General features: G+C 34.6%; 2 protein-coding genes across 2 annotated transcripts; both read right to left on the reverse strand.

The window, feature by feature from the left end:
• Positions 1 to 1008: 1008 nt before the first annotated feature.
• On the reverse strand, positions 1009 to 2119 carry Tsp_05669 (putative lipid A biosynthesis (KDO)2-(lauroyl)-lipid IVa acyltransferase). Its single transcript, XM_003371954.1, has 5 exons — positions 2082 to 2119; positions 1750 to 1770; positions 1429 to 1588; positions 1245 to 1287; positions 1009 to 1064 (listed from the first exon to the last, which is right to left on the reverse strand). Exons 1-5 carry the CDS (start codon positions 2117 to 2119, stop codon positions 1009 to 1011), a joined length of 318 nt encoding a protein of 105 aa, XP_003372002.1.
• A 6315-nt stretch (positions 2120 to 8434) lies between these two features.
• On the reverse strand, positions 8435 to 17594 carry Tsp_05668 (zinc finger protein). Its single transcript, XM_003371955.1, has 12 exons — positions 17346 to 17594; positions 16170 to 16521; positions 14128 to 14589; positions 13997 to 14066; positions 13877 to 13917; positions 13598 to 13810; positions 13343 to 13515; positions 12662 to 13206; positions 12429 to 12554; positions 10955 to 11130; positions 10445 to 10850; positions 8435 to 8561 (listed from the first exon to the last, which is right to left on the reverse strand). Exons 1-12 carry the CDS (start codon positions 17592 to 17594, stop codon positions 8435 to 8437), a joined length of 2940 nt encoding a protein of 979 aa, XP_003372003.1.
• Between the last annotated feature and the right edge of the window lie 7350 nt (positions 17595 to 24944).

Here is a 24944-nt window from a genome sequence, read left to right on the forward strand (position 1 = left end):
CATTTCCTATGCAACATTTTCCTTTTCCTTGGTGATAATTGCTAATACATTTATCAATGTTACTGAAAATGATATTCATAATTGCTGGTTTTTTATTTTGACGTCAAACGTTGTGATTTGCTGATATTGTTGCGACAAATTTATGCTTTTCGACGCTGTGATTGGATAAACCGTATAAGACAGTGGTTCTCAAACTGTGAGTCGTGACCCATTGATGATTGTGGGGTAAATGAATAATAAATTTTGGTGACTAATACATTTTGTAAGTACAAGTAGAATAAATATTGGTGGGTCGCGGCTCTTGAGGATCAAAATAGAAGAAAATGATGTAGAGACACTAGGCGCCTGGGCCGTGTGCCATATACTGTGATGAAGTGAACCTGAAAGGAAGCCCATCCTTCTCATGTGCCCCATTATGAATAATAATAATAAATTAATAAAATTTAGTTCATACGTTTGATTTGATAACTGCAAAATGAACGTAATAACAATAGCTGCCGTTGTGCCATCAGGTCCTCAGGCGACTGACGTTTCTGGGCCTTCTCTTTTCTGCACCATCGGGGTTCCTATCACCGACTGTCATGCAGTGTAGTCATCTGTGACCACACCCCTTTTGAAAGCAGAAGTATTTATTACTTGTCAGTCCTGATGATTAGAACAGTTTTATAAATTTCACAATCAGCCATAAAATACATTTTCCTCAATCATTTATAGTCAACATGGACATTGATTTTTTACACTTCACTTTCACTTTCGTCAGCTAATGGAGGTGGAAAGCGCTTGCATTTTCAACAGCTCTGATAAATTACACGAATCATAGTCGCACCACACTTGGCAACTGCAGCTGCTTCATTGCATCCAATCCAATCCAATCAATCACTCGGAAAACCGTAAAATAAAAAACCAACATCAAATATGCAAGTCAGATTTGTTTGTTAAATAAATATGCACGATAAAAACGCAAAAAAATTCCAAAATATCCGTCTCATACAAACGTCGTTCAATTTGTTATTGTTCAAACAGTTTTCCTTTTGCAGTGCAATTTTTGCAACCATTCCGCAACACTGGTAAAATGAAAAATCAATTAAAAGTTTTGTAAATGAAATTTGACATTACAATTAAAAAGTAATCGTCAAATTTTCAAAAGAAAAACATAAAGTACCTCAATAAGAAAAAATAATTTATTAACTTTATGAAAACAAAACGTGAAACAATAATTAGTAATATATATGCTCAGTACAAACGATTTGCACTTTTAGTAAAGAATGATGATATTACGGGCATATTCTGCGTATAAATAAATAAATAACTATATATATATATACATATACTGCAATAATAATTTATAGTATATGTTCCTTTCATCATATTTGAAGAAGAAAAACAGATAACAAAACCGTAGCATGCAAGCACTGCTTATGAGATAACATCAATCAGTGATTCGGACTGTTCTTCGTCGAGTTCTGTGCGTGATTTTGCACCGGATAGCTTGTTTTTCAAACGAGCACAAAAATTCAACTTGTTGTAAAGCCACCGAATGCCGGCAGCCACTGGATCCCAATCTTCATGCAACGACAAATACGTAGCACTGAAGAAGAGAATTAAAACAGAGACAGTGCCAATATAAAGAGCGATTGACGGCGGTTACCGGTCGCATATTGCCCGAGATATTCTGAAAAAGTGCTAGGCATATCCATGTATTAAGAGAGGCAATATTCCCAGTTTAGAAGCCATTTATTCCAAAATTACAGGGTAGTTTGGGTTGAAACTCTAGAATACACTTTCTTTTATCAATATGAAACTATAACAATCAAAAAAATTGCAAATTTTGAAAACAAATTTTTCACCAATTTTCGCAAAACAACCAAGTCTGTAGCCCAAGAAGTTTTGCAATTCTTGAGAAAAAATTTTTTTCCAAAAATTAAAGCAATTTATTTATATCGGTGCAGAATTATTCGCTAACTAATACGGCACCTGATTGCTTTTTTTGAGATACGATAAAAAATGTAAAACTGAAATAAAATATTAACCGAGTAGAAATAAAGAAGAATGAAAACTAAAAGTTAAATTAATGCCCATACGGAATGGTTTCATGAATTTTTACAACAGATCTATCCATTTTTTCAACCACAAAAAGGAATTTATTTTAATAAAAATTGTTCCTGATTTTCATTTCTGCAAACAAGATACTTTAAAAATTTAAAACCTTTGTTCCCCGAATTTTTCAATTGATTACAATTCACAGATAAGAATAATCCAAAAATATCAAATTGGCTGTGCAGCGATTTTCGTGCAATATGCCACTTTTTTCCTTCTTTTAGTTTCAAATGCTAAAACTGGCAACTCTATTAAATTTCTCAAAAAATCATCGATTGCGGGTTCTTAAAAATTTACATACCTTTTATCAGCACACAATTGCTAACATTTGTTATCAAATTATTTCATAAATCGCCGTACTTTCTGAGAAGAATGGAATAATTTTCACTCTACTTATTGGTGGATACCTCTAATAATTCGAACAAATGCCATGTATGAGCCCAATAATTTGACATCACTTGTGAATTTATTTATTTTCATAACATTTGTAATGAAGTATTACTCTGGGCGACTACATATTATACTAATTATGCAAATCGTTATTGCATCTGTGTTACTTAGCGAAGGTACAATCAAATAGCCACACATGTGCTATCAATCAGATGCGTAATTAATGAAAACCATAGCAATTAGGATCAGATTCCATGAAATGTTTGCTTTTTAGCAATGTAAACACTTACAGCGCTACGTTTTCATTCGCAGCAATTAATGAATATTAGAAACAGCAATAATTTCAGAAATTCAATTCAATTGATTGTAAAAAACAATAAATTAGTACAAATCTAATAATTTGTTATCAAAAATGTCTCGTGCAAAAATTGGCAGTCATTTCTGCCGTTGAAACAGACTTACTGATGGGCAAATTCCCTGTGTTTTAATATATGCAGTAGACAAATTCAGAGGCGATTTATTCCAAAACTACAAGGTAGCTTGGATTGAAACTCTAGAAAACACTATCATTTATCAATATAAAACTATAACAATAAAAAAACTCTAAATTTTTAAAACACATTTTTCGCCGATTTTCACAAAAACAACCAAGTCTATAGCCCATGAAATTTTGAAATTTTCGAGAAAAAGTTTTTTCTTAAAAAATGGACTTTATGAGCATTAAACGATCAGTAACAAGTAGTGGAGTGCGGAAAACGTATCCACACGTTTCCCGGTCGCATAGTTCTTGAGATTACCTGAAAAAAGTGCTAAGCATACACATGTATTAAGAGAGGCAGTATTCCAACTTTAGAGGCTATTTATTCCACAACTGCTGGGTAGTTTGGGTTGAAACTCTGGAAAACACTTTTCTTTATCAATATGAAACTATAACAATCAGAAATGTTTCAAATATTGAAAACAATTTTTTTCGCCATTTTCGCTAAAATATCATGTCTATAGCCCATTAAATTTTGCAATTTTCGTGAAAAATTTTTTTCTCCAAAAATTAAGGCAATTTATTTATATCGGTAGAGAATTATTCGCTAATTAAGCTAAATAAATGCGCATACGGAACGGTTTCATGAATTTTCACAACAGATCTGTCGATTTTTTCATCCAAAAAAAGGAATTTATTTTAACAAGAATTGTTCCTGATTTTCATTTGTGCAAACAAGATACTTTTAAAATTTAAAACCTTTGTTCACTGTACTTTTAGATTGATTACAATTCACCGATAGGAATTGTCCAAAATTAGGAAATTGGAAAGCTATTTTCGTGCAATATGCCAGTCATTTTATTTTATAATTTCTCAAAAAATCATCGATTGCGAGTTATTGAAAATTTACATACCTTTATTTGACATCGAATTGCTTGCTGTAATCACAAAATTATTTTACAATACGCAGCAGTTTTTGATAAGCATGGAGTGTTGGTGTACTTATTGGTGGATTTCTCTGAAAATTCAAACAAATACCATATATGAGCCCAATAATTTGACATCAGTAGTGAATTTATTTATTTTCTTAGCATTTGTAATCAAGTTTTACCCTGGGCGACTGCATATTATACTAATTATGCAAATCGCCACTGCATCGTTCCTACTTAGCGAAAGTACAATCAAATAGACACACATGTGGTTTCAATCAAATGCGTAATCTATGAAAAACATGTCAATGAGGATCACATTCCATACAATGTTTGCTTTTCAACAAATGAAACAGTTTTGATTCACAGCAATTAGTGATTAATTAACAGGAATAATTTCAGGAATTCAATTTAATTGATCATAGAAAAGTGATAAATTAGTAAAATTGTAAAAGATTCGATGTCAGAAACGTTTTATGAACAGAAATTGGAAGTCTGCTTCCGTTGAAAGAGAGTTACTGCTAGGCGAATTCCGTATCTATTAAGATAGGCAGTAGACAAATTTAGAGCTGATTTATTCTACAACCACTGGTTAGTTTGGATTGAGACTCTAGAAAACACTTTATTTTATCAATATGAAACTATAACAATCAAAAAATTTCCAAATTTTGGAAACAAATTTTTCACCAATTTTCGCAAAACAACCAAGTCTATAGCCCATGCAATTTTGCAATTTTCGAGAAAAAATTTTTTCTCAAAACATTAAAGCAATTGATTTATATCGGTGCAGAATTATTCCTTAACTACTGTAAACTGATGCATACGGCACCTGATTGCGTATTACTTGAGATATGAGTACAACAAAAGTAAAACTGAAATAGAATATTAACCGAGTCGAAATGAAGAAGAATGAAAAATGAAAGTTAATTAAATAAATGTGCATATCGGATGGTTTCATGAATTTTTACAACAGATTTGTCGATTTTTTCACTCAAAAAAATGAAATTATTTTAATAAGAATTGTTCCTGATTTTCATTTATGCAAACAAGTTACTTTAAAAATTTAAAGCCCTTTTTCACTGAATTTTTTAATTGATTACAATTCACAGATAAGAATTATCCTAAATTTTCAAATTGGCTGTGCAGTTATTTTCATACAATACGCCAATTTTTTTCTTCTGCAAATGTCCAATGCTTAAACTTTTAACTCTATTAAATTTCTCAAAACATCATCGATTGCGGGTTCTTAAAAATTTACATACCTTTTATCAGCACACAATTGCTAACATTTGTTATCACATTATTTCATAAATCGCCGTACTTTCTGAGAAGAATGGAATAATTTTCACTCTACTTATTGGTGGATACCTCTAATAATTCGAACAGATACCATGTATGAGACCAGTAATTTGACATCAATTGTGAATTTATTTATTTTCCTAACATTTCGAATGAAGTTTCACCCTGGGCGACTACACATTATACTAATTATGCAAATTGTTATTGCATCGGTGTTACTTAGCGAAAGTTCAATCAAATAGCTACACATGTGCTATCAATCCGATGCGTGATCAATGAAAAACATGGCAATTATGATCGCATTCCATGAAATGTTTGCTTTTCAACAAACAAAGCAGTTACATTGCATACGGTTTGATTCGCAGCAATTAATGATTATTTAACAGCAGTAATTTCAGAAATTCTATTTAATTGATCGTATAGAAAAATAAATTAGTAGAATTCTCAAACATGCATTGTCAAAAATGCTTCATGTACTGAAACTCACACTATCTGCTTCGGTTGGAAGAGAATTACTGATGAGCAAATTCCCTAAGTATTAAGATAGGCAGTAGAGAAATTTTGAACCCATTTATTCCACATCTATTGTGTAGTTTCTAATGGAACTTTGCACCATATTATCAGTAATTATTGTAAATATCTAGAAATGAAAAAAAACTCCAAATTTTGAAAAAAGAACTTCCGCGGATTTTCACAAAAACATCCAAGTTTATGGCCCGTGAAATTTTCAAGTTTCGAGAAAAATCTTAGACTCCAAAAGTAGACTTTTTGGGCATCAGTCGATCGGGCACGATTATTCGAGTACCATGAACTTATTTTCAAAGTTCCTAGTTGGTGATTTCTCGAGATGTACTGAAAATAGTGGAAAGCATCCCTATATCATAAGGTAGACAAGAATCAAGTTTTTTATAGAGGCTGATTATTCCAAAACTAGCGTCATTTGAATTTATTTCTGTCAATGTCAGCTATGTGAAAAGTTCTGAAATGTGCTTTTAATTTAATAACTTTTGTTCATTAAAATGCATACCCTTCGAATGCCGGTAACAAGAAAGACAATGCTAGATTAACGAATATTAGTCTCACTTCTGCTGAGAATTGATTTCGAGTTATTGCAACAGAATGTTAAATAAAGTTAAAATTAATAAAGGAATAGTTAAAATAACAGGATGATCGTATTCAGTACAACAGTATTAGCAATTTTTGGCAACAGTTTTGGGAAACAATAAAAATGATTTTCTGTGAACCTGAAAATATTGTAAAAATGAGTTCATTTTGAGCGAATGCAGGTAAAATAATACGATGCTTCCTTTGTTTAAAAATATTTTTATTTCACTGTAGATTATATTTCAACATGAGCGATGTTTTTAAATCACGATTAACATAACTGTTAATAACAGTCAAACTTATTCACTATATTGGTAACAATTATGAAGTTACCGTAGAAAACATTCAGTGCTAGTTTGTTTTCTAATGCTAACCATTATTGTTTATTTCCATAACGTAATAAATACACTGAAAGTTTGCCTAAACAAAAATTAAATTGATCTTACTTGTGTATGTAATATGTCTGATCAGATTTTCTAAATTCACAAAAATTTTCAAGAATTAAAACTTGCTTGGAATCAAATAGAAGAGCAAATGTATATTGCAATTTGTGCTTGTCTCACAGGTTGCTGTGACTGAGCTCTTTGAGATTGAATGCATTTTATATTTCTTTGCTAGAAGCACTGAAATAAGCTAACGGCGTTCCTACAAACCAAATATCTAGGTCAACGGGGTTGGAGATTTTGTTTACATATCCTGAAACAGCATTCAATCAGATAACTGATGCTCTACTTAGCGTTTTTTACATGATAAAAAATTGTTTGAAAAACATAGCACAAATCATTTAAAAGGCTATATAAACTGTTAATGCAACATTTCTGGACTCTATGGTGAGACGTTATGTAGCAAAGATAAAGATTACACTTAAAAAATTGCAAAATATTGATAAGTATAAAGAAAATTGATATTAAAAATTGGAATAGAAAATTGATAACAATTATCGAAACTTTGCTTCTTTTTGCTATTATAATGATGTATGTGCATAGCAAAAATATAAGCATAAGTATTATAATTTGAAAAACTTATCAATTCAAGCTGTGTTTCCAGTGGGTGAAAGCTGAATAGCTGAAATTGCTAAAAATATTCTGAATAAATGAGAATCAAAGAACAAAATGCAACAAATAAAATTAATTTTTAAAACAATAAAGAATAAAATAAAAAAAAGACACTACATATAATTAATTGTTAGTGTTTCAGGCAGTGGATTGTCCGTGTAGGAATAGGCCTGCCTAATGGCGATGAATTAAAGCATTCGAATCTGCCTACAATAGGGCAATCAGTGTATATATAGTAAACAAACTAATGGTCCACTATAATGTATTATTTAATAGTTGGTTATTACGAGCCTCCAGGAAATCGTAAATAAACTAATCATCTGCTATAGTAAGCAGGCGGGGATCAGAATAAGGCTGTTCATTCTGGAAGAATACTGTAGAAATTTTAGAACCCTGAACCGGGAAATATAAAGTTGAAATTTTTTGATGTTAATCGATAATGCACTTTATTTTATGCTGAAGAATGCATTTCGAGCTCCAAATATGCTTTTGAGATGAATTGATTGGATAGTATTCATCGTGTCATGTGTAATGAAAAATGAGCATTTTTCATATTTCTGCATAAGATTCAGATTTTGGATTTTTCGAAATTTTTAGAGCATTAGAATTTTTTCTCCACAACTGCACGCCTGCGTTGGATGAAACTTTGAAAATTTCTCGATTTTGAAGGGCATTATGCTTTTGAAGAATAAAATTTTACTTTTTTTCATATTTTAAAATGCCATTTTTGTGGAATTTCTGATGGTGGTTTTCTGTGAATAATTTCATCTTCACAGTGAAATTCAACAATTATATTTAACAATAAATTGGAACAGAAAGTGATTTAATATCAGTGTAAATGTGGTTTAAGGAACAAATGGAAAGAAAAATAAACATGATGGGATGCAGTTCAGCTCAATTCAGTTTGGAATTAATTTCTTTTTTTCGCAAAAAAGTGTTGAAAGCTTTTATAGACACTATAAATAACACTAAAGTGGGCAAAACGAAAATTGTTCCTCCCCCCCCCCTCCCTACCCCTCCCTCCTTCACTGCATTCATAGTCATTGATCAGCGTTGCAACACCATTATTGAAATACTGGAAGTTATCCTGTATTTTTCTTTGTGCACATTCTGTGGGCATCATTGTACGCTTGAGCATGTTGTAAACTGCTTGTGAATTGAGTTGAATTTGAATTACTTTGGACAAATTTCATTATTTCAAAATTATGTCTAAAATTAATAATTGAGTGTAATGTGAAAACAAAAGCATGTACATGCACAGCATGATTTCTGTATGTATGTATGTATGTATGAACAGAGAAGTTGACGTTGTTCGATTGTCTGACTGATCGACAATAATAAACAGTGACGAATAATGTAATTTTGAAATTTTATTAACAAAATCAAGCATCATCGAAAAAGCTAACAAAAGTAAACATTTTTGCCTTGACAACTTGATTTTTAAAATGGAAAAACGCCATACACAATAGTCTAAAGACATTGCACTGGTGTTTGTTTGTGATTTAAAAAAATCAAATCAATAGCAACAGTGAAATTGTCTTGGACAAACACTGTTGGATCAAAAATAAAAATTGGAAAAAAGATACTATTTTAAAAAGATGTTTTAAAAAGAGAAAAACAATTGTTTGAACAAACACCTTTGCTTTTTCTGTGTTTGTTGGTTGGATGTTGTGCGGATGATTGAGCAGAAGTGTTGTGTGTGACAAATTGTGGACCAGTACGAAGAGAAGCCAATTTTTGCAATTCAGCTTCGTCGGCATGTCAGCATTTGAAAAGTCAAAGAAAAAAGAAGATTAAAACAAATTTAGCAAAAGAAAAGGAAATTAAGGAAAGATCAAAATTCAAATAACCATCGTATTCACCCATCGAGAACAACGGGTAAAAAGAAAAGGCTGAAAATTGAAGAAAGTAAAACAAAAATGCCACAAGTGGACAGTAACTGTGTGCGGTTTGAAAAAACGGCGACAACAATTGCACCATTATCAACGTTCAGCGTTCAGATTCGCCCAACTAGGTAAGAGCAAAAAGCAACAACCTTGCTATTGGTCATTGGAAAACGAGAAAATATATAATATAATATAATATAACATAATATAATATTACATTATATTATATTATATTATATTATAATCATGCAAAGTTAAATTGAATGAAACAACACACGTCGGACAATAAAATTGAATATACAAGGTGAAAAATAACGATCGAGAAAAAAAAGTAATAATAAAGCGAAAAATCAGCATCTGGAACTGTTGTCCAGAAAGCAAATCACACGTCAGAGTGTCCAATCACATGAAATGCAAAAGCGTAAAACAACAAAAACAGAATAAAGTGAAATAAAGCACGAAGCATGCGAGTTCTGGGAATTCACGAAATGGTAAATGCGAATGGGGGAAGAGAGAAACCATTGGTAGAATTATAGTGGAAGAGAGCAACGAAGTTGGTCAGGGTTACAAAGAAGTCAGTATGCAAGCGAAAAGAGAAAGAAAAAGAAAAACCTAGCAAGCACTGCAAACCAATTTCTCTTCACCTAGGCGACTAGTGAAAACCGTAATTTTGGCAAAGTGAAGTAACAAAATTTTTCGAAACCAAACTTTTCCCCATCAAATAGGCAACTCGATCAGGCAAGGCAAGAAAAACAATTCCCAACGGTCCAACGAGTGAACATACACATCCAACTCTACAGTTCAGGCAGAGATTGCATCGTCGCTGATGCATCGTTATTATTCTCTCCCGTATTTTTCTTTTGTTCAGTAACTGATGGCTCAACTCTGATATTAATCCGCTTATCATGATTATTGCTATTGTTGTTGTTGTTGTTCGTCGTGGTGGTGGTGGTAATGGTAGTGGTGCTGTTGTTGTTGCTGCTACTTTCAGTAAATAAGCTGCTATAAGCAATTGTATCGATATCGTTTTCTGTGATTGCTTCTGCATCATCACCAATTTCATCGTCCTCTTCACCATTAATCATACTTTCATCTTCCTCTTCCACGCCATCATCAACATCATTACCATGGCCATCGTCATCATCATCCTCTTCTTGATCATCAGTATCTTGATGTTCATTTTTTGCCACAATGGCTTTCCCCCACGAATTAGAAGTACAGCAAGAGGCAGCCGATAGACGACCAGAGCGATCACCAGCGCCGTCGTTCACGTTTGCCAAATCAGCACCGGACGCTGAGGTCGAACCTGCACTTTGCAAACCATTAGCATTTTCACCAGCATTAGCAGAAGAACCGCTGTTCACATTGGTCGACCTCTCTTCGCAGCTTGTTGGAGGGAAAAAGTTCCCGTTTGTTGCCGCCGATGCAGCAGCAGCAAGTAGCTGAGTAAAAACTGGATTTTGCATCTGCGCAGCCATCATCATCTGCCTGTAATAGGACAAAAATGCGAGGGCTTGTTGTTCGTCAAGTGCACCATTGTTTGAGCCAAAACCGGCTGCTACTAATTGAGGATTAAATCTCATTGCTTCCCAAACTGGAAAAGGCATTTTGCCTAAAATGTTTAATTATAATTCTAATTTTAATCTGTAAATAATTATAATGCATTAAATATTCGTAATAATATTACTAATAACTGTTGTTGTTATTAATATTTACCTAACAATGAAGACAGCACACTTTCGTGATTAGCCACTTCAGATGGCTCTGTCGACATAGCGCTGTTGAACGGCAAGCTTTGCGCAGTTATCAATTCAGAAAGTTGGCGCTTTTTATCATCCAACTCTGCCATGATCGTCGGCTCATTCGACTCTGGCCCGTTTTCAGATTTTCTTCTACAAAAAGACAATATCATCAAGCTTACATTTCACAAAAATTCAAGCAGCAAATCAGCTGTTACAGTATAATACAATGCAATACAATACAATAGAATAAAATACAGTATAATAGAATACACTCCACTCCACTACAATACAATACAATACAATACACGCCATTACGCTTATTCTATTTTGCAAACAATCTGTTGAAGTTGAAATTGAAATTAATACCACGCTGCAACTGCTACAAAAGTGCCGCGCTTACACTGTTTTGCAAATTTACTGCCAGTTCAATTTAAAAGTCGATCTTGATGAATAGCTCTGATGGCTATAAATTGGTTGCTCATCAGCTACTATTTATTTATTTATTTATTTATTTATTTTTCTGCCTGACTTTTTCTAAGTGAATGCATTCAGAATTTGAATCTACATCACATAATGCAACATGGAATGGTTATTTCGATTGTTTCTAGCATTTGTCCAATCAACAAAAACAAACAAATAAATAAATAAAAGGAAAAAATAGAAAAAAAAATTACCTCTGTTCGTCGTGCTGCTTTTGTACAGCCTGCAAAAGTAGCTTGGTACGCCGAGTCGCCATCGGGCATCCTGATACACTGAAGTAAAAAAGAGAGACTGAATTTTCATATAATCGAGTAAATAATCAAGTTGTATAATTGCTCAAGAAAGAATAACAATCAATAAAAAGATTCTACCTTCGGTGGGATAAATATTTTCCCGTTATGTGACCGGATCCATCGCAACCTGGTACAGGACATCTGCAACAAAGTATACAGCTTACAAGTGAACACAAAGATGTACAAGGTAAAAAGCAAGCACAATAATAGTTAGCCTAAACAAAACGTCCAGATGTTCACTCAAAGCAAACAATACTCTCAAACCAAACTGATTGAAGAGCAAATCAATAAAAGCATCTTTTAACAAATAATCACTGAACAAAAAAACTTTCCGCATCTCAGTCAAATTCTACAAAATTAAATATCGTTTTCTGTTTGCACAACTGTTCGTTCAGCGAAGAATATATTCCAGAGAAAACAGAATAAATAAAATGAATGCACAAACAAAATTGTTTCGGCACAAGGCATACTTTAAATTTGAATACATGCAATCAAGCTGAGCAAAATGGGCCTTTGGAAAAATTTCCATAAAAACATGCCCAAGTTTGGCAGAGGCAGGATTATTTTGCACTATCCTATTCAAAAGTGAATCATTCAAGTGAGAGAACGACAAATCGAATGATCGTGTGAATTCGAAGTAATTTTTGCCACAAACTGAAAGCAAAATATTTCTACCTCAACAGTTCAGTTTCATCTTTCGGTCGCTTAGGGCGCCCAGCTCGGGGGCAACCCGAAAGGCTACGATGCGACGAATAGTTTCCGGTTATGTGGCCAGAACCGTCGCATCCGATCGTTGGGCATCTGCATTTATAGAATAACAATTATTAATTAATTAAATTGACATTTTCAATTTCAGAAATTCAAACAGCCCTCAACGAATTGGCCCAAAAAGGTAGATGATAATTTACCTCAAATCGCCGCTTTGTGATGTTGGTGAACTGCAACCGTTCAGCATTGATTTCAAAATCGAAGCCGGCAAATCAACAGCAGCGGCGGTGCTGTTCGCTCCTCCAACTGTCGCAAAAGAATAAGTATCCACAGGTGACAGGGAACCATGCTGATTCGTAGAAGAAGATTTTAAACTGGCAAATTGGCGAGCTTTAGCATTTCTCGCTAATAATAGTTCATTTGCTTCTTCTAAGCTGTCTTGAAAAAGTTGCTTTGTCAGCGCACATTTTGCTGAATCAGAGGTTCGTTCAGAACAATCTTTGCCACTATCATGGGCAGTTGGCTTCGACGAATCGTTCGGCTCAATATTGGCTTTAAAAATACCGGAAACGGCGTCAGCTTTTGTACTAAGATTCAACGGTTCGACGCCCTTCTCTTCGTCAGCAGTTGGTGTGGACGAGACGCACGAATTGTTGTCAGTCTTCGAAATCGGTGCCTTGAAAGGTCGCTCCATTTTCGATTTGGCCCAAATGTTCAGTGTCATTGCCGCGTCAGATGCCGACATCTAGATTGTTGAAATTCAAAATTAAAAATACAACGCTTGAATATTATAGGTGTGAATTGCGACAAGTGAAATTTGCATGTATTTCAATTATTCAAACAAACATCATCAAAATCAATGAATGCATCCTATAATTTACATGTTCTTCAGCCAGCAGTTGCTCCAAATCTTCTGACAGTCTTCGCTTTTTGACAGTTGTTGTTTTTTCATTTTTTTCACTGTGGTCAATAATCTTTTCATTGTTGAATCCGTTTCTAAAAATACCGCCGCTCACTTCCATCGTTCTGCTAAGCGATGCTGTTGGTGAAGTTTCTGGAACGAGAAATTGAACAAAACGTTGAAAGATCGGCTGTTAACGTTGAATAAGAAAAAAAACTGTGTTCGTGTTTTGTACCTGCCGGTAGGGCGACTCTTGAAGCAATGGATGCAGGACTGGCTTCACGAACCGATGGAATAGATCCAAGATGCTTTTTTTGCTGTCGTTCAAGCGCAACAAGAGGACAACCGGATATACTGCGATGTGAGCTGCGATTGCTGTTCACGTGCCCTTTGCCAGTACATCCCGAAACAGGACATCTCAGTACGGTCTCTTGGTGCAGAGCCAAAACTGGGAAAAAGAGAATTAATGAGAAAATCGTTCAAGAAAACAAGCAATAACATCGATCAAGCCTACTTTCCGGTGATGCTTTGTCTTTGCGAGGACAACCAGATAAACTGAAAGGGAGAAAAGAGAAGTGAAAATTTCAAACAACAGAGCAAACAGCATGAAACAAATTGCAACAACAATGAATACCTTCTGTGATGGGGATAGAGACCAGTGGAATGGCCACTGCCGTCGCAACCAGGGGTTGGGCATTTGATTTCTGAAAACAATACGTTATTGTCAGTAGGATGTGGAGGGGCAGTTTGGAAAAATGGACGGACCTCTGAATCCGCTGCCTTCGAAACGTCGACGAGGCAGTGGCGTCGCATTTGCAGTAGTTAAGCTGGTCAGTGATGAAGCTTGTTCAACGCAGGAAACGGACGTTTCAGTTAGACCGTTGGTCGAGTCGACCGACATTGCCGGTGAGCATGGACTCTGGGGACGGATTGATTTGTTGCCGGCAGTCATTTCCAGCACGAGCGCATCTTCTGGCTGACTTTCAGGCTCACTTTTCTCGGAAGAATCCAAATTGCCCATTTCTCGTTGACCAGTCCATTTCTGCTCATCAGACAATAATACCGTGTCGTCAGCGAATAGATCTTTCCGCTGAGCGGCGCTGCTTTGCAACTTGTCGGCAGTGCCATTGCAATTTCCCGCGATGTAGTACTCTAGCGAACTATTGCATGACAAAAAGTCGTCGTCATTTTCGCTCGGCACGTCGACAATGTGGAATATATGCTTCGCTAAAGAAGAATTAAAAAAAAGAAATAAATAAACCCAAGTATAAAAAAGGACATAAAACAAATTATCGACTTTTCAAGCGCAACAAATTACATCCCATAAAACTCACAAGCGGCCTAAGCTTCAAACCTTCCCCAAAAGTGGTCGATACACGCAACTTCGAGCAACTTTCAAAGTGAAGTCAATAAACAACAACTGCCCAACCAACATTCATTCAACTGTCATTTCGGTGCTTTTTCTACAAGCCAATCAACCACACAGCTCTCAGTTCAACTTTGTTTCAATCAACTTTTGAAAATTTTTACAACTGTACGTAGTTTGTCGTCATCCCTTATTTAAAATACTTATTTTGTTTTTTTCTTTGCTTTGCCTATTGAAAACGCAAAATTAACTTTAAAATTTTTTTCTAAAATGACATCACGTCTATTTTATTTTGGTCAGCCGTGCCGTGTGTCAACATAGAACGGTGATCGATTTGGAAAAATCACATTTCAGTTTTTTTATGTTTAATCAGCACTGACGCCGACGTCAATTAAGCACTCCATAATCCGGATGCTTTAATGTTCCTTTAAAAAGTAAATATATTATTACTTAAAAAACAAAAAAGCATTCAAATGAAAAACAAATTTTTTTTAACTTTGCCCTAAACGGATAACGTGCTATATTATAATTCGTATGCGGTTTGGGAAATTGTTTGTCAAAATGTTCGAAGTGAACGAATGATTGAAAAATGTTAAATTTGAAAATTTCACATGCACCAACATGCGCATGCGGCAAGCAAGTCCGTCGGATGATCCTTTGAAGCAATTCCAACAACAAGCGCAGAGCAACAATAAATGCAGAATTGTTCAAGAATAAATTGATACTATAAAACTGAAACGTTATTTATCCGCTGATGCGTGACAATTTTTTTCATGCATACGAATTGAAATGAAAATAATAAACTAAATTGATGAAGTAAAGTTATGCAAAATGTCAAAGGGTATGCTTTTTAGCGTTGACTTTTTGCACTTTTTACACCGAATGAAAAGTAAAACTGCATAATAACACTTCCGTATCTAGTGAAAATTGCTGCTCGAACTAAAAATGTTTCCTACAAACAGAGACGATACTGCATTAACAAGCTGACGTCCTCGTTGTCAAACAAACCTGAACTTAAAACTGCGTCGACAATGAAGAGTCGAAAAAAGCAACTGAGTTGTGCAAATACAGACAACAGATTCGAATGGATTTTCACTTTTGGCAATGAAAAAGCAACGCACAAGCCAATAATAAATAATGCCTCCTAGACAAATAAATTTGATCAGAAATTGGCTAACTTTTTTCAATGGCAACGATCGTTGTTGCAGTAACACTGAGAGAGAAATTATTGTAAATTTGAAAAATGACTACGATTTCACTATGCAGATTCAATTTTGTGAAATGGAATTGTCCCAGTGGTATAGTATGTATGGTGTTAAATTAAAATGGAAAATGATGCAAGAAAGAAAGAAAGAAACCCCTTTACGCATACCCCTCGTCCTATCTCTGGTGCAGAGAGAAGAAGAAAAAGAAAAAGAAATAAATGCACAATCAATCATACCATCCGGCTTGCGACGCCGTTTAGTTGCAGGTTCGGCGGCTTTGGCTTGATCGTCTTGATGGAGATGGACCATTTGAGAAGGTTCGTTGGCAGCCGGTCGATGGTGATAGTCGGACGAATCGCAATCTTGGCCGGGGTGCAATTGGTCAGACAAGTCGGTACGCCGTTGGTCAAGCTGAGCGGCGGCGACCGCTCGCAGACGATGGTTCGTCAATTTTTCAACCACCGAATCCATGACTCCAGTCATTTTTTCGGCCATCTTCGAAGCGACCGTTGCCAGCAACAGTTGCACTGTTTCCGAAGCAGCTGCTTCTTCTGTCGACGCCGTTGCTTCTGTGCAGTAGTCGTCAAACTGAAACGACAAACCGACTTGTTAGCCACAACTGTAACCGCGAACACTTTTATTTGTACAAGTCAATCGTCAGTGTTCCACTCTACAATGCTGATTCTTGTTGACAACACGACTAAATCGCAGACTGAGTTTCGAACGCGCTGTCAGCCGAAGGTGGCAACGCGCAGTCGAACAGAGGCCCGCTTCCCACCAATGTCGGCTGAATTTTGAATTTCATTATTCAAAAAAAAATATATATACATATTATTTTAATGTCATCTCAACAATCAAGCGAAATAATCGTGCGTTTTCATTCCCACTCTCTCCGGTGGCAAAATTGCGCAGACAACCATGCCAAAAGAATAAATGCTACTGGAATGGCCAGGTTAAAGAAAAAGGCCCGCTATATGTATGTATATGTATATATATATATGAGCTGGCTGAGCCAGCGACGACGAATGAACGGTTGATTTATTGATCGATTCATTTCTTGGCCGAGAATCGGTTCACTTTAAAATGCTGCTCGAAAATGTGCGCAGCGTTCAAATTCAAACTGGTACGTTGTCCACGGTCGTAATAATCACCTCACCGGTGATTTGTTTAATCGCCAACATATATGCAAATTGAAAAAGCTACTCTCAACTGTATCAAACGCACACACTCTCTCTCTCTTTTCAACTGGATTTGACAACAAATAATAGTAGTAGAAATAATAAGAATAACAATACGAATAATAATAATAAGCTTGAGCATGAAAACAAGCACAGAGCTCGCTCGCTTGTTCGCTCAAGCTTAGGATAGCCAGGCGCGTTTTGCTCTCCAACGGCTTCGCAGGACCGGCTAACGCGTGTACAGCTGAACAAAGAAAAGACCCCGCCAGCAAATGAAAGAAACAAACTGCATTCGACTTGGCGATGGACAACGACAGTAGGGCCGGCAATTGCCTGCCTACTATCATCAGCATCTCTTTCGTCATCATCACAGTGTCGAATAAAAACAACAAAATTATGCAAGCAAAAAACAGATTTTGCAATAATAAACAAGTATCGCTTACATGCATGCACAAAAGTAATACTATACAAATATACAGTCATATAGAGATATGTGAATATTGGTGCTATTCTACTAAACGTGCCCGAACTGTTGTATTGTCTGTCGTTTTAAAGAAATGCGATAAATGGCATCTTTTTCATTATTCTACCAAATGAAAAAAAATTCAAAATTCTCGGGGATGTCCGACATGGCAACAATAGATCCTATGGTCAGGGTCAGATAATGCATGGCAGTAAGTGCTATTGAAGCGGCTCGTATTAGCGCACAGTGTCGAATCGGTGGCATTATTGACAAAGTCGAAATTCACTCGCTTTGTCCATTTGCCGTGCTCATCTGCTTCGTGATCAATAGACTGAGGTGGCGGTTGTAGAAAAAAAAAGTGAAACTTTCATTCGGTTAAGACGCGCCACAAGTGGGCTCTTAGCAAAATTGGCAGCGAACAAAAATTCAGCTCTGCCCATACAGCCGTACGGCTACAACGCAATGGGAAAATCGTCACGGGAGATTGGCGGAATTGAAAATATTCAATTTTTCAAATACCTTTAAAGTCTACGTTCAAGTCGAAACTTTTCTCGATACTTCACGTTCAAGTCGAACGTCTATAGAAGCAATCGAAAACGTATCATTGCAAATTTTTACATACATGACCCACGCATATACGTAAACAAATACATACATCTATATATGCATGTGTGCGTATGCTAAGGTGAGCATGAATTATTATTATATGGTTTGTTTCCCCTATATTGTATAACTGCTAAAAATGTACGTACCATTGAACAGCTCTAATATATAGTACTGAAATATGTTGGTTAAAATGGATATTGACGTAAAAGATATCAATCAAATCGCTTGACTGAACAAGTCGACGCGTTGAATAAACTAGAGGTGAAGTTTCTGAGGTGACAAATCTTTGTTGCAGTCTCCAAAACAAACTCAATAACTGAATTGTGCTCATGAAGAAAAGCGCATCAATTGAGCAAAACTTTTCGAAGATGACAAAAAAATTCCACCATATAAAGAATATAATTTTTGAATTTTATTTGAAACAGAAAAACTTGCCACAGATTCAGTTAATCTTCTATTGTCAAAGTTGTTCGAAATTTGAAATGCAAAACTTACCAGTATTATTCAACTGTTGGAATATAGTGCGCACAACAAAATGCAACTAGTCAAACAAATGAGAATGAATAAATTTTTGTAAGCTGAAAATTTTAGCCTTTTTTTCACTGAACAACAACAGTATGCTTTTACACTCATATCGTTCAACAGACTTGATTGAAATTTATTTTTCTTCACTTTACTGATAAAAACAACATTGTTTGAAAAGTATAAGCATCTATGCATAAATACGTTCTTTTAAATATTGACAGATTGTTAACAAACAACAACACACACAGTATGCTTTTGTGAAAAATGTACAAATTTTCCACACAAAATTGATTTGCAAAAAATTATTTTCAGTAAAAATTGCTCGTGGTGAATTTTGTTCTAATATTTTCACCACAGCAGGTCTGATTTTTTTTTCCTCTACCCCACCGCGATTCATCTTCATTTCTACTATCAATGAACATTAAAATCCCTTTGAACCGTTGAAAGAAAAGCTTGAAATCCAAAAGAAAGCAGAGTAGAATTTTGCATAAAAAGCGAATGCGTTTTGAAAGTTGAACGACGGAACAATGTGAGAAACAAGTTTGCTTGTTTCATGCACTTTCCAATTAGACTGATGAATATTACGTCAGAGACGAGACTAAACTAATTGCTAGCACTATTTTTGAAAGATGAACAGTTTTCTTTATAAACATCATCGTGCAATTTGTATGCATTGTGTCATTTGTGATGAGGAAAATTCTACTTCTTCTTCTTCTTCCTGGTTTTGCTTTTCATAACTTTAATTCACGTCATATTTGTTTTTTATATTTTTGTTTACCAAGTGAAAGAACAGCTGCTATTTCTAATAAAGCTATAATAACTACACCTTTGGAGGACAGTGACTGTTGTTCTTTCATTATGTGACAAAAATGAACAATAACAGCAAAGAAAGCGGAATACTGTCGAAGAAAAATTTCATAATCAACGCCGTTGACGTTGTCGGGTGATGTTTTGTCTCGCTCATTGGTAAAGATAACATCTCAAATTAGCATATTCGCAGATGTTACCTCTCAGTGCAGAACAAACAGAAAAGAAATATACATTCCATTTGAAATTTGTGAAAGGCAAATAAAACAAGTGAATAAATGAAATAAAAGTAGCATCAAGTTTGAATTTCACCAATTACTATTATAATTATTATCCTGTAAACTATTCGGTCCACTTTTCATGTCTCGCTCTGTTAAATAATTGCTCTTGTTCAATGATCGCTTTGCAGCATACGAACTCGTAGCTGATGTTTCACATTTTGAAAATTTACTTCACATTTCTGTAAATTTAATATTCTCTTCTCGAAATACAACAAACATAATTTTTTATAATTTCAGTTTTGATTAATCCCTGCAAGGAATGTTAATTCTATTTAGAGGTCTGAGTAAAAAATTTGAGAGGAAAAAGAAAAAAACAATCACTATGCAGCGCTTGTTACATTAAACGTGATCACACATTTTTCGTTTAATTAATCTTTTGTTTAGGTAAAATTAATCGAAATACATTCTAATGAGTGATTTTTTTTGCTTTTTTTCTCCTCTTGCATAACGTTGTGGTAAATTTAACAAGATACGCCAGAATAAAAATAAATTCCATTACTGTATTGCAAGTCAGCACTTTCGATATTATTGCACACGACCATGCGCACTGTTTTTTCCCTGCATGCTGCTACCCTTATGCTGCTACGATTTGCTTAGTTTATCATCAGCGCCTGTTCAACAAGCTGAACTAAATTTTGAACAAAAGACGTTCAGTGGGCGTTATTTTTTATTTACACTGATTGTACATAAAAGCATGAAAAAAATAGTCATGCTTTTATGCACACTCGACTTCACGTATAATCTGTGAAAACATCATCAACCCATCCAATGTAGCATTTTAATAGTAAGATTAAAAGTTCTGGCAAGGAAACATTTTCAAAGGAAAATTTTCAACATCCAATGCCAATGTTTTCCAATGTTCTTAATTTATTATGAATAGTGGTGAAATATAATAAGTTCGACTTAAAAGTGGACAACATCTGCTTGTCGCGAAAGTTGATTATGGTCACCTTGATTGGCTTTTTCCATTTTGTACAATCTACATGCAATTATCTGACAATACAGCCAAGTGTGTTATTAATTTGCTAGAATTTTTCAAATCAAAATTAGTTGCGCAAATGGCTAACGCCCTAATAGGGGAAGAATAAAACAGGTCGTCGATTGTCGATTAGCCCCAGAGGTAAAATTTGCTGGACATTTTTGGGAGAAATTTTTTACACTGGACACCAACGAGGACGGCTAGCTTGACCCTAGCTAAAGTGGAGAGGACAATGACAAAAGCTGACCGTCTGCTGGAAAAAACTAGGCCAAAAGAGGCGATTATACTTCTGACCGACGCTTTTTGGACCTTGGGCACCGCAGCTGCCATGGCAAAAGCTTGCTCGCATTGGGCGGATGCGCGATTGGGAAAAGCACAAAAAAAGTAGCCTTCATTTGTTAGCTTTCACATCTGCTGGCTAAGATTTTCTCAATCTTACACGCGACGACCTTGGCTGACCGGCCGACCAGCCGTTCAGTGTTGTTTTGTTCAAAGCTGTTGACCGCAAATGACAGACAACCACCAGCATGCACAACACCTACTCCCTAATAAAAACTACTTCATTTCCTGAAAAAAGTTCACTAATCAATAATAATAATAATAATAACAGTAAGCCAAAAGAAATATTCACTGAACATTTTCAAATATAGCTCAGATATGTGTGCAAACAGGAAGCATGAAAATCAAATTCAATAACTGTATACAGTAATGAAAAATTGCAAAATTAAATGATTATACAGTGAAGACTTGTGAAATTACAATAATTGCACACGCAAAATGCATTATAAGACAATCAGTTTATACAAAGAATTTGGCTATTTTGGCAGTTGCACATTTTTGTTTTCATTCACTGTTTATTTATTCTGAACAATTTGAAATGAAAAATTCGAATATGCTACTCCAAACATTGCTAAGTTAACACAAACCAGCATGAAATTGTATGACAAATTGATTTTGCAAAAGCGAAAATTTGAAACTAATTTATAAAATCTTTTCGTTTACTCAGTTAACTTATTATCACCGCTGAACAAGAGTAGAAAGCACGTACAGCATGCGTTGAAGAGAAGATGGATCATAAGTACATGAATAGCTACATTTCACCAGTCTGTAATATTCATGCAAGACAAAGTCAATTATTTTCCCCTCTGGCTTGTAAAATTCTTTCCAACTTCCATGTCATCTATTTTAATCTAATTTCCTTATACCCTGCCATTTTCGGCGCAACTCATTGTAAAAATTTAATTAATAATGATGTAGCGAAGTCGAATTTTGCATTTTAATCAATTTGGAAGTAATATAATGTAAACTTTGGTGCTTACTGGAGAAACTTTTGCACAAATTTGAATTTCTGAAAAAGAATGCAATCTGCAAAATGCACGCAATCTAGATGCAAAGCAAAAGTGAAAAGGGGTAAAAAGTTGCCATGAAATTGCATTTTAAAAAAGCAACAAATAAATTAAAATCAAATGTATCCTTTGTATATAATTTGATCAGTACTTTTAATCCGAAGAAGAGTTTGAAAAAAAAACGAAAATTATAATTCATGCAAATATATACCTGCTTCAGATGAATCATCGTTGTTTTGCTAGAATTGGTTAGCTGGCTGTCTGGCTGACTTCAACACACAGACCGAAGAGAGCAAATAAGTTTGTGAAAGCGAAAAATAGATATAGATATAGATATAGATAAAGAGAGCAAATGAAAGAGCAAGGCGAAAATTTAAATTCTGCTGAATAAGTTGCTTTTGGAAAGTGAAAAGTAAATGCAGCAGTTCGAGGGGTTGTCGGTTTCAAATGTGACCTCAGCTTTTTCAGTAACGGACCCCAACTGGCAGTTTGGAATGGAAAACGACAACAGCAGTTCGCTTGGGAGACAAGAGAAAATAGCAGAAAGATGCGAACACGGACAGATGCAAGTTAATGAGTAAAATTTGCTCGCCGATCAGCCCGCCACTACTTAGCCAACTTAGAAACACAATAGAGCAGATGGACAGTCCGTTTTCGACAAGCTTCACTAAACGCGCGCTGACCCGCCGCCTGAGTCATTATATAAAGCCAACATGGCACTTTATGTGCAATGCTTTTTTCACTGCATTAAGCAATCAGATGCTCAGATGAAGCTTTGATAAGTAAACAAAAAAAGAAGGAAATTTCCAATCTATGGCCATGATTTCAAACTCACTGTTGTCCTTTGTCAACGGTATTTATTGTTCAAATTGATTTTTTACTTTTCCAACAAAAATCATATGGAATAAATTTAAAAATTTGAAATATTTCACATACATGCACATACCTGCATGCTATATGCATATGCATGTGCATATGCAAAAAAAAAGAAAAAACTCACTGTAATCAAAACAATGCTTTACACTTATTGATTCGCTGATATGATAAGTTATTTGTAAAAAAAAAGAATCGTCGTACGTATAATTGAAAAAAAAATAAAATGCACATTGATTACTATCTTTGAAAAGTATTTGTTTACTGTACTTAAAATTAAACTAATAAACAGTATGAAGTTTTAAAATAAATATCGAAGCTCAAAATGACAAACATTGTGCTTAAAATTGCTTTACGTTCAAAGTAATGAAAAAAAGAAGAATCGTTATTTTACAAATTGTAGAAGATAAATTTGCTTTTACGTGAAAAATGTGTTCTTCTATGAAGCTGTTAATTGTTCGTTGCAAATATTTCATTTGAAAATTGATTAACAGTAATTGTGAATTATTTATGTTTATTTGAAATGTGGAACTTTTGAAGTTATTAACTGAATAGTGTTAAATTCAGAAAAAAAAAGAATTTAGAACATGAAATTCTTTTAAAATTCTGTAAAATTAATAATTGAATAAAAATAATTTTCATATCTTTCATCTTTTCACAAAGTTTAAAAATCAACCCTTTGCACAAGTTTGATGCAAATAAGATGCGTTGAAAGTGCAAGATAAGCGTGAAAATTTGAAACAAAATTTGCAAATTTCTACTGGATAAATGATAATGGGTAAACTTGAAGAAAGTAATTTATTTGAAATGCCAATGATAGACTTGCAACATCGCTGATGAGCGTCATAGATGGTGATATTTTTGTAAAAATTCAAAATGACCATCATTTAAAAAATAGAGAAATGGAAAAAAGATGAAGATTGAATTTTGCAAATATTTGCAATTATTTAAGTTGTTTTAAATGAATTAATTTGATCGTATGAAATTCTGAAGTGAAACATTTTTGCTGCAAGCTATCAGCTATTTTGAATCATGTTTACAGTTGATAAAATTGCACAGAAGCAGATAAGACAGTCAGTCGTGATGAAGAATAAGAAGAAGAGAATCGTAGAAGAAGAAGAAAAAGAAGATAAGAGAAAAAGAATGACAAATATATATTTCAATACAATTTCAATGCATTCATTTTCTTGTGCTTAAGAAAACAGAGATGCAAGAAAGAAATGATAATGCAAATTCATTGCAATTGTTCCAATCTTTTCTTGCCTCTTTTGATGATGTTGAATTAAAAAATTTTTTTGCACACTATCAATCGATGTTTAGTTAAGAAAATTAGATAAAAATTTGCATAGCTAATTAAATTTGCATAAATTATAAAATTGTAAAGCAAAACAAAAAGCAAAAATGACAAAAGTTATCAGTTTTGTAATATAAAATGATGATTTTCCGTGTATATTATATTGCATGATTATTACTACACAAATAAATAAAATGAAATAAATACCTGAGAATTGAACATGAAAAAGTAGCTGATTGGACGTATATCTTGGAAAAGCTTGGAAAGCTTTGATTGTGGTGAACGTGCTGTAAATACGATGCGATGACAATCTCCAGACGTAAATGAATATTATTTATTATTTTCGCTGATGTTACAGAATGAGGGAAATTTTGCGCTGCTCTGAGCCGACGCGAAGTACGAGGGCTTCTGCTTGTTACTGATAAGCCGTGTCAAATTTGCAACTGCAACCAATCCGGGCCTATTGGTGCTCCACAAGTGGCGGCAACTAGAAGAAAATGAACAGAATTTGCATCGGATCTATTCAACAATGCTCGAACGTTCAACCGTTCAACTGTGACAAAGCGAACAATTTTTATCACTTCTCCTCTTTTTATATTAAAATGAAAAGCTTCACAGCACTTCAATTGATAAAAGCCCCCTTTCTTTCTTTTTCTGTT

This window comes from Trichinella spiralis (genome assembly GCF_000181795.1).
Source record: "Trichinella spiralis strain ISS 195 chromosome Unknown Scfld9, whole genome shotgun sequence".
NCBI lineage: Eukaryota > Metazoa > Nematoda > Enoplea > Trichinellida > Trichinellidae > Trichinella > Trichinella spiralis.

Excerpts from the sequence above, each read along its gene's own strand:
- Tsp_05668 (XM_003371955.1), bottom strand. The coding sequence starts at position 17,594 with ATGACTGTATATTTGTATAGTATTACTTTTGTGCATGCATGTAAGCGA. Across the intron at positions 13,207-13,342 it reads AACTGCTGGCTGAAGAACAT|ATGTCGGCATCTGACGCGGC; the intron begins GTAAATTATAGG and ends TCAACAATCTAG. Across the intron at positions 10,851-10,954 it reads TGTGCTGTCTTCATTGTTAG|GCAAAATGCCTTTTCCAGTT; the intron begins GTAAATATTAAT and ends TAAACATTTTAG.
- Tsp_05669 (XM_003371954.1), bottom strand. The coding sequence starts at position 2,119 with ATGGATAGATCTGTTGTAAAAATTCATGAAACCATTCC. Across the intron at positions 1,771-2,081 it reads AAAATTCATGAAACCATTCC|AGTTTCAACCCAAACTACCC; the intron begins GTATGGGCATTA and ends AGTGTATTCTAG. Across the intron at positions 1,589-1,749 it reads GTTTCAACCCAAACTACCCT|TGCTACGTATTTGTCGTTGC; the intron begins GTAATTTTGGAA and ends TCTCTTCTTCAG.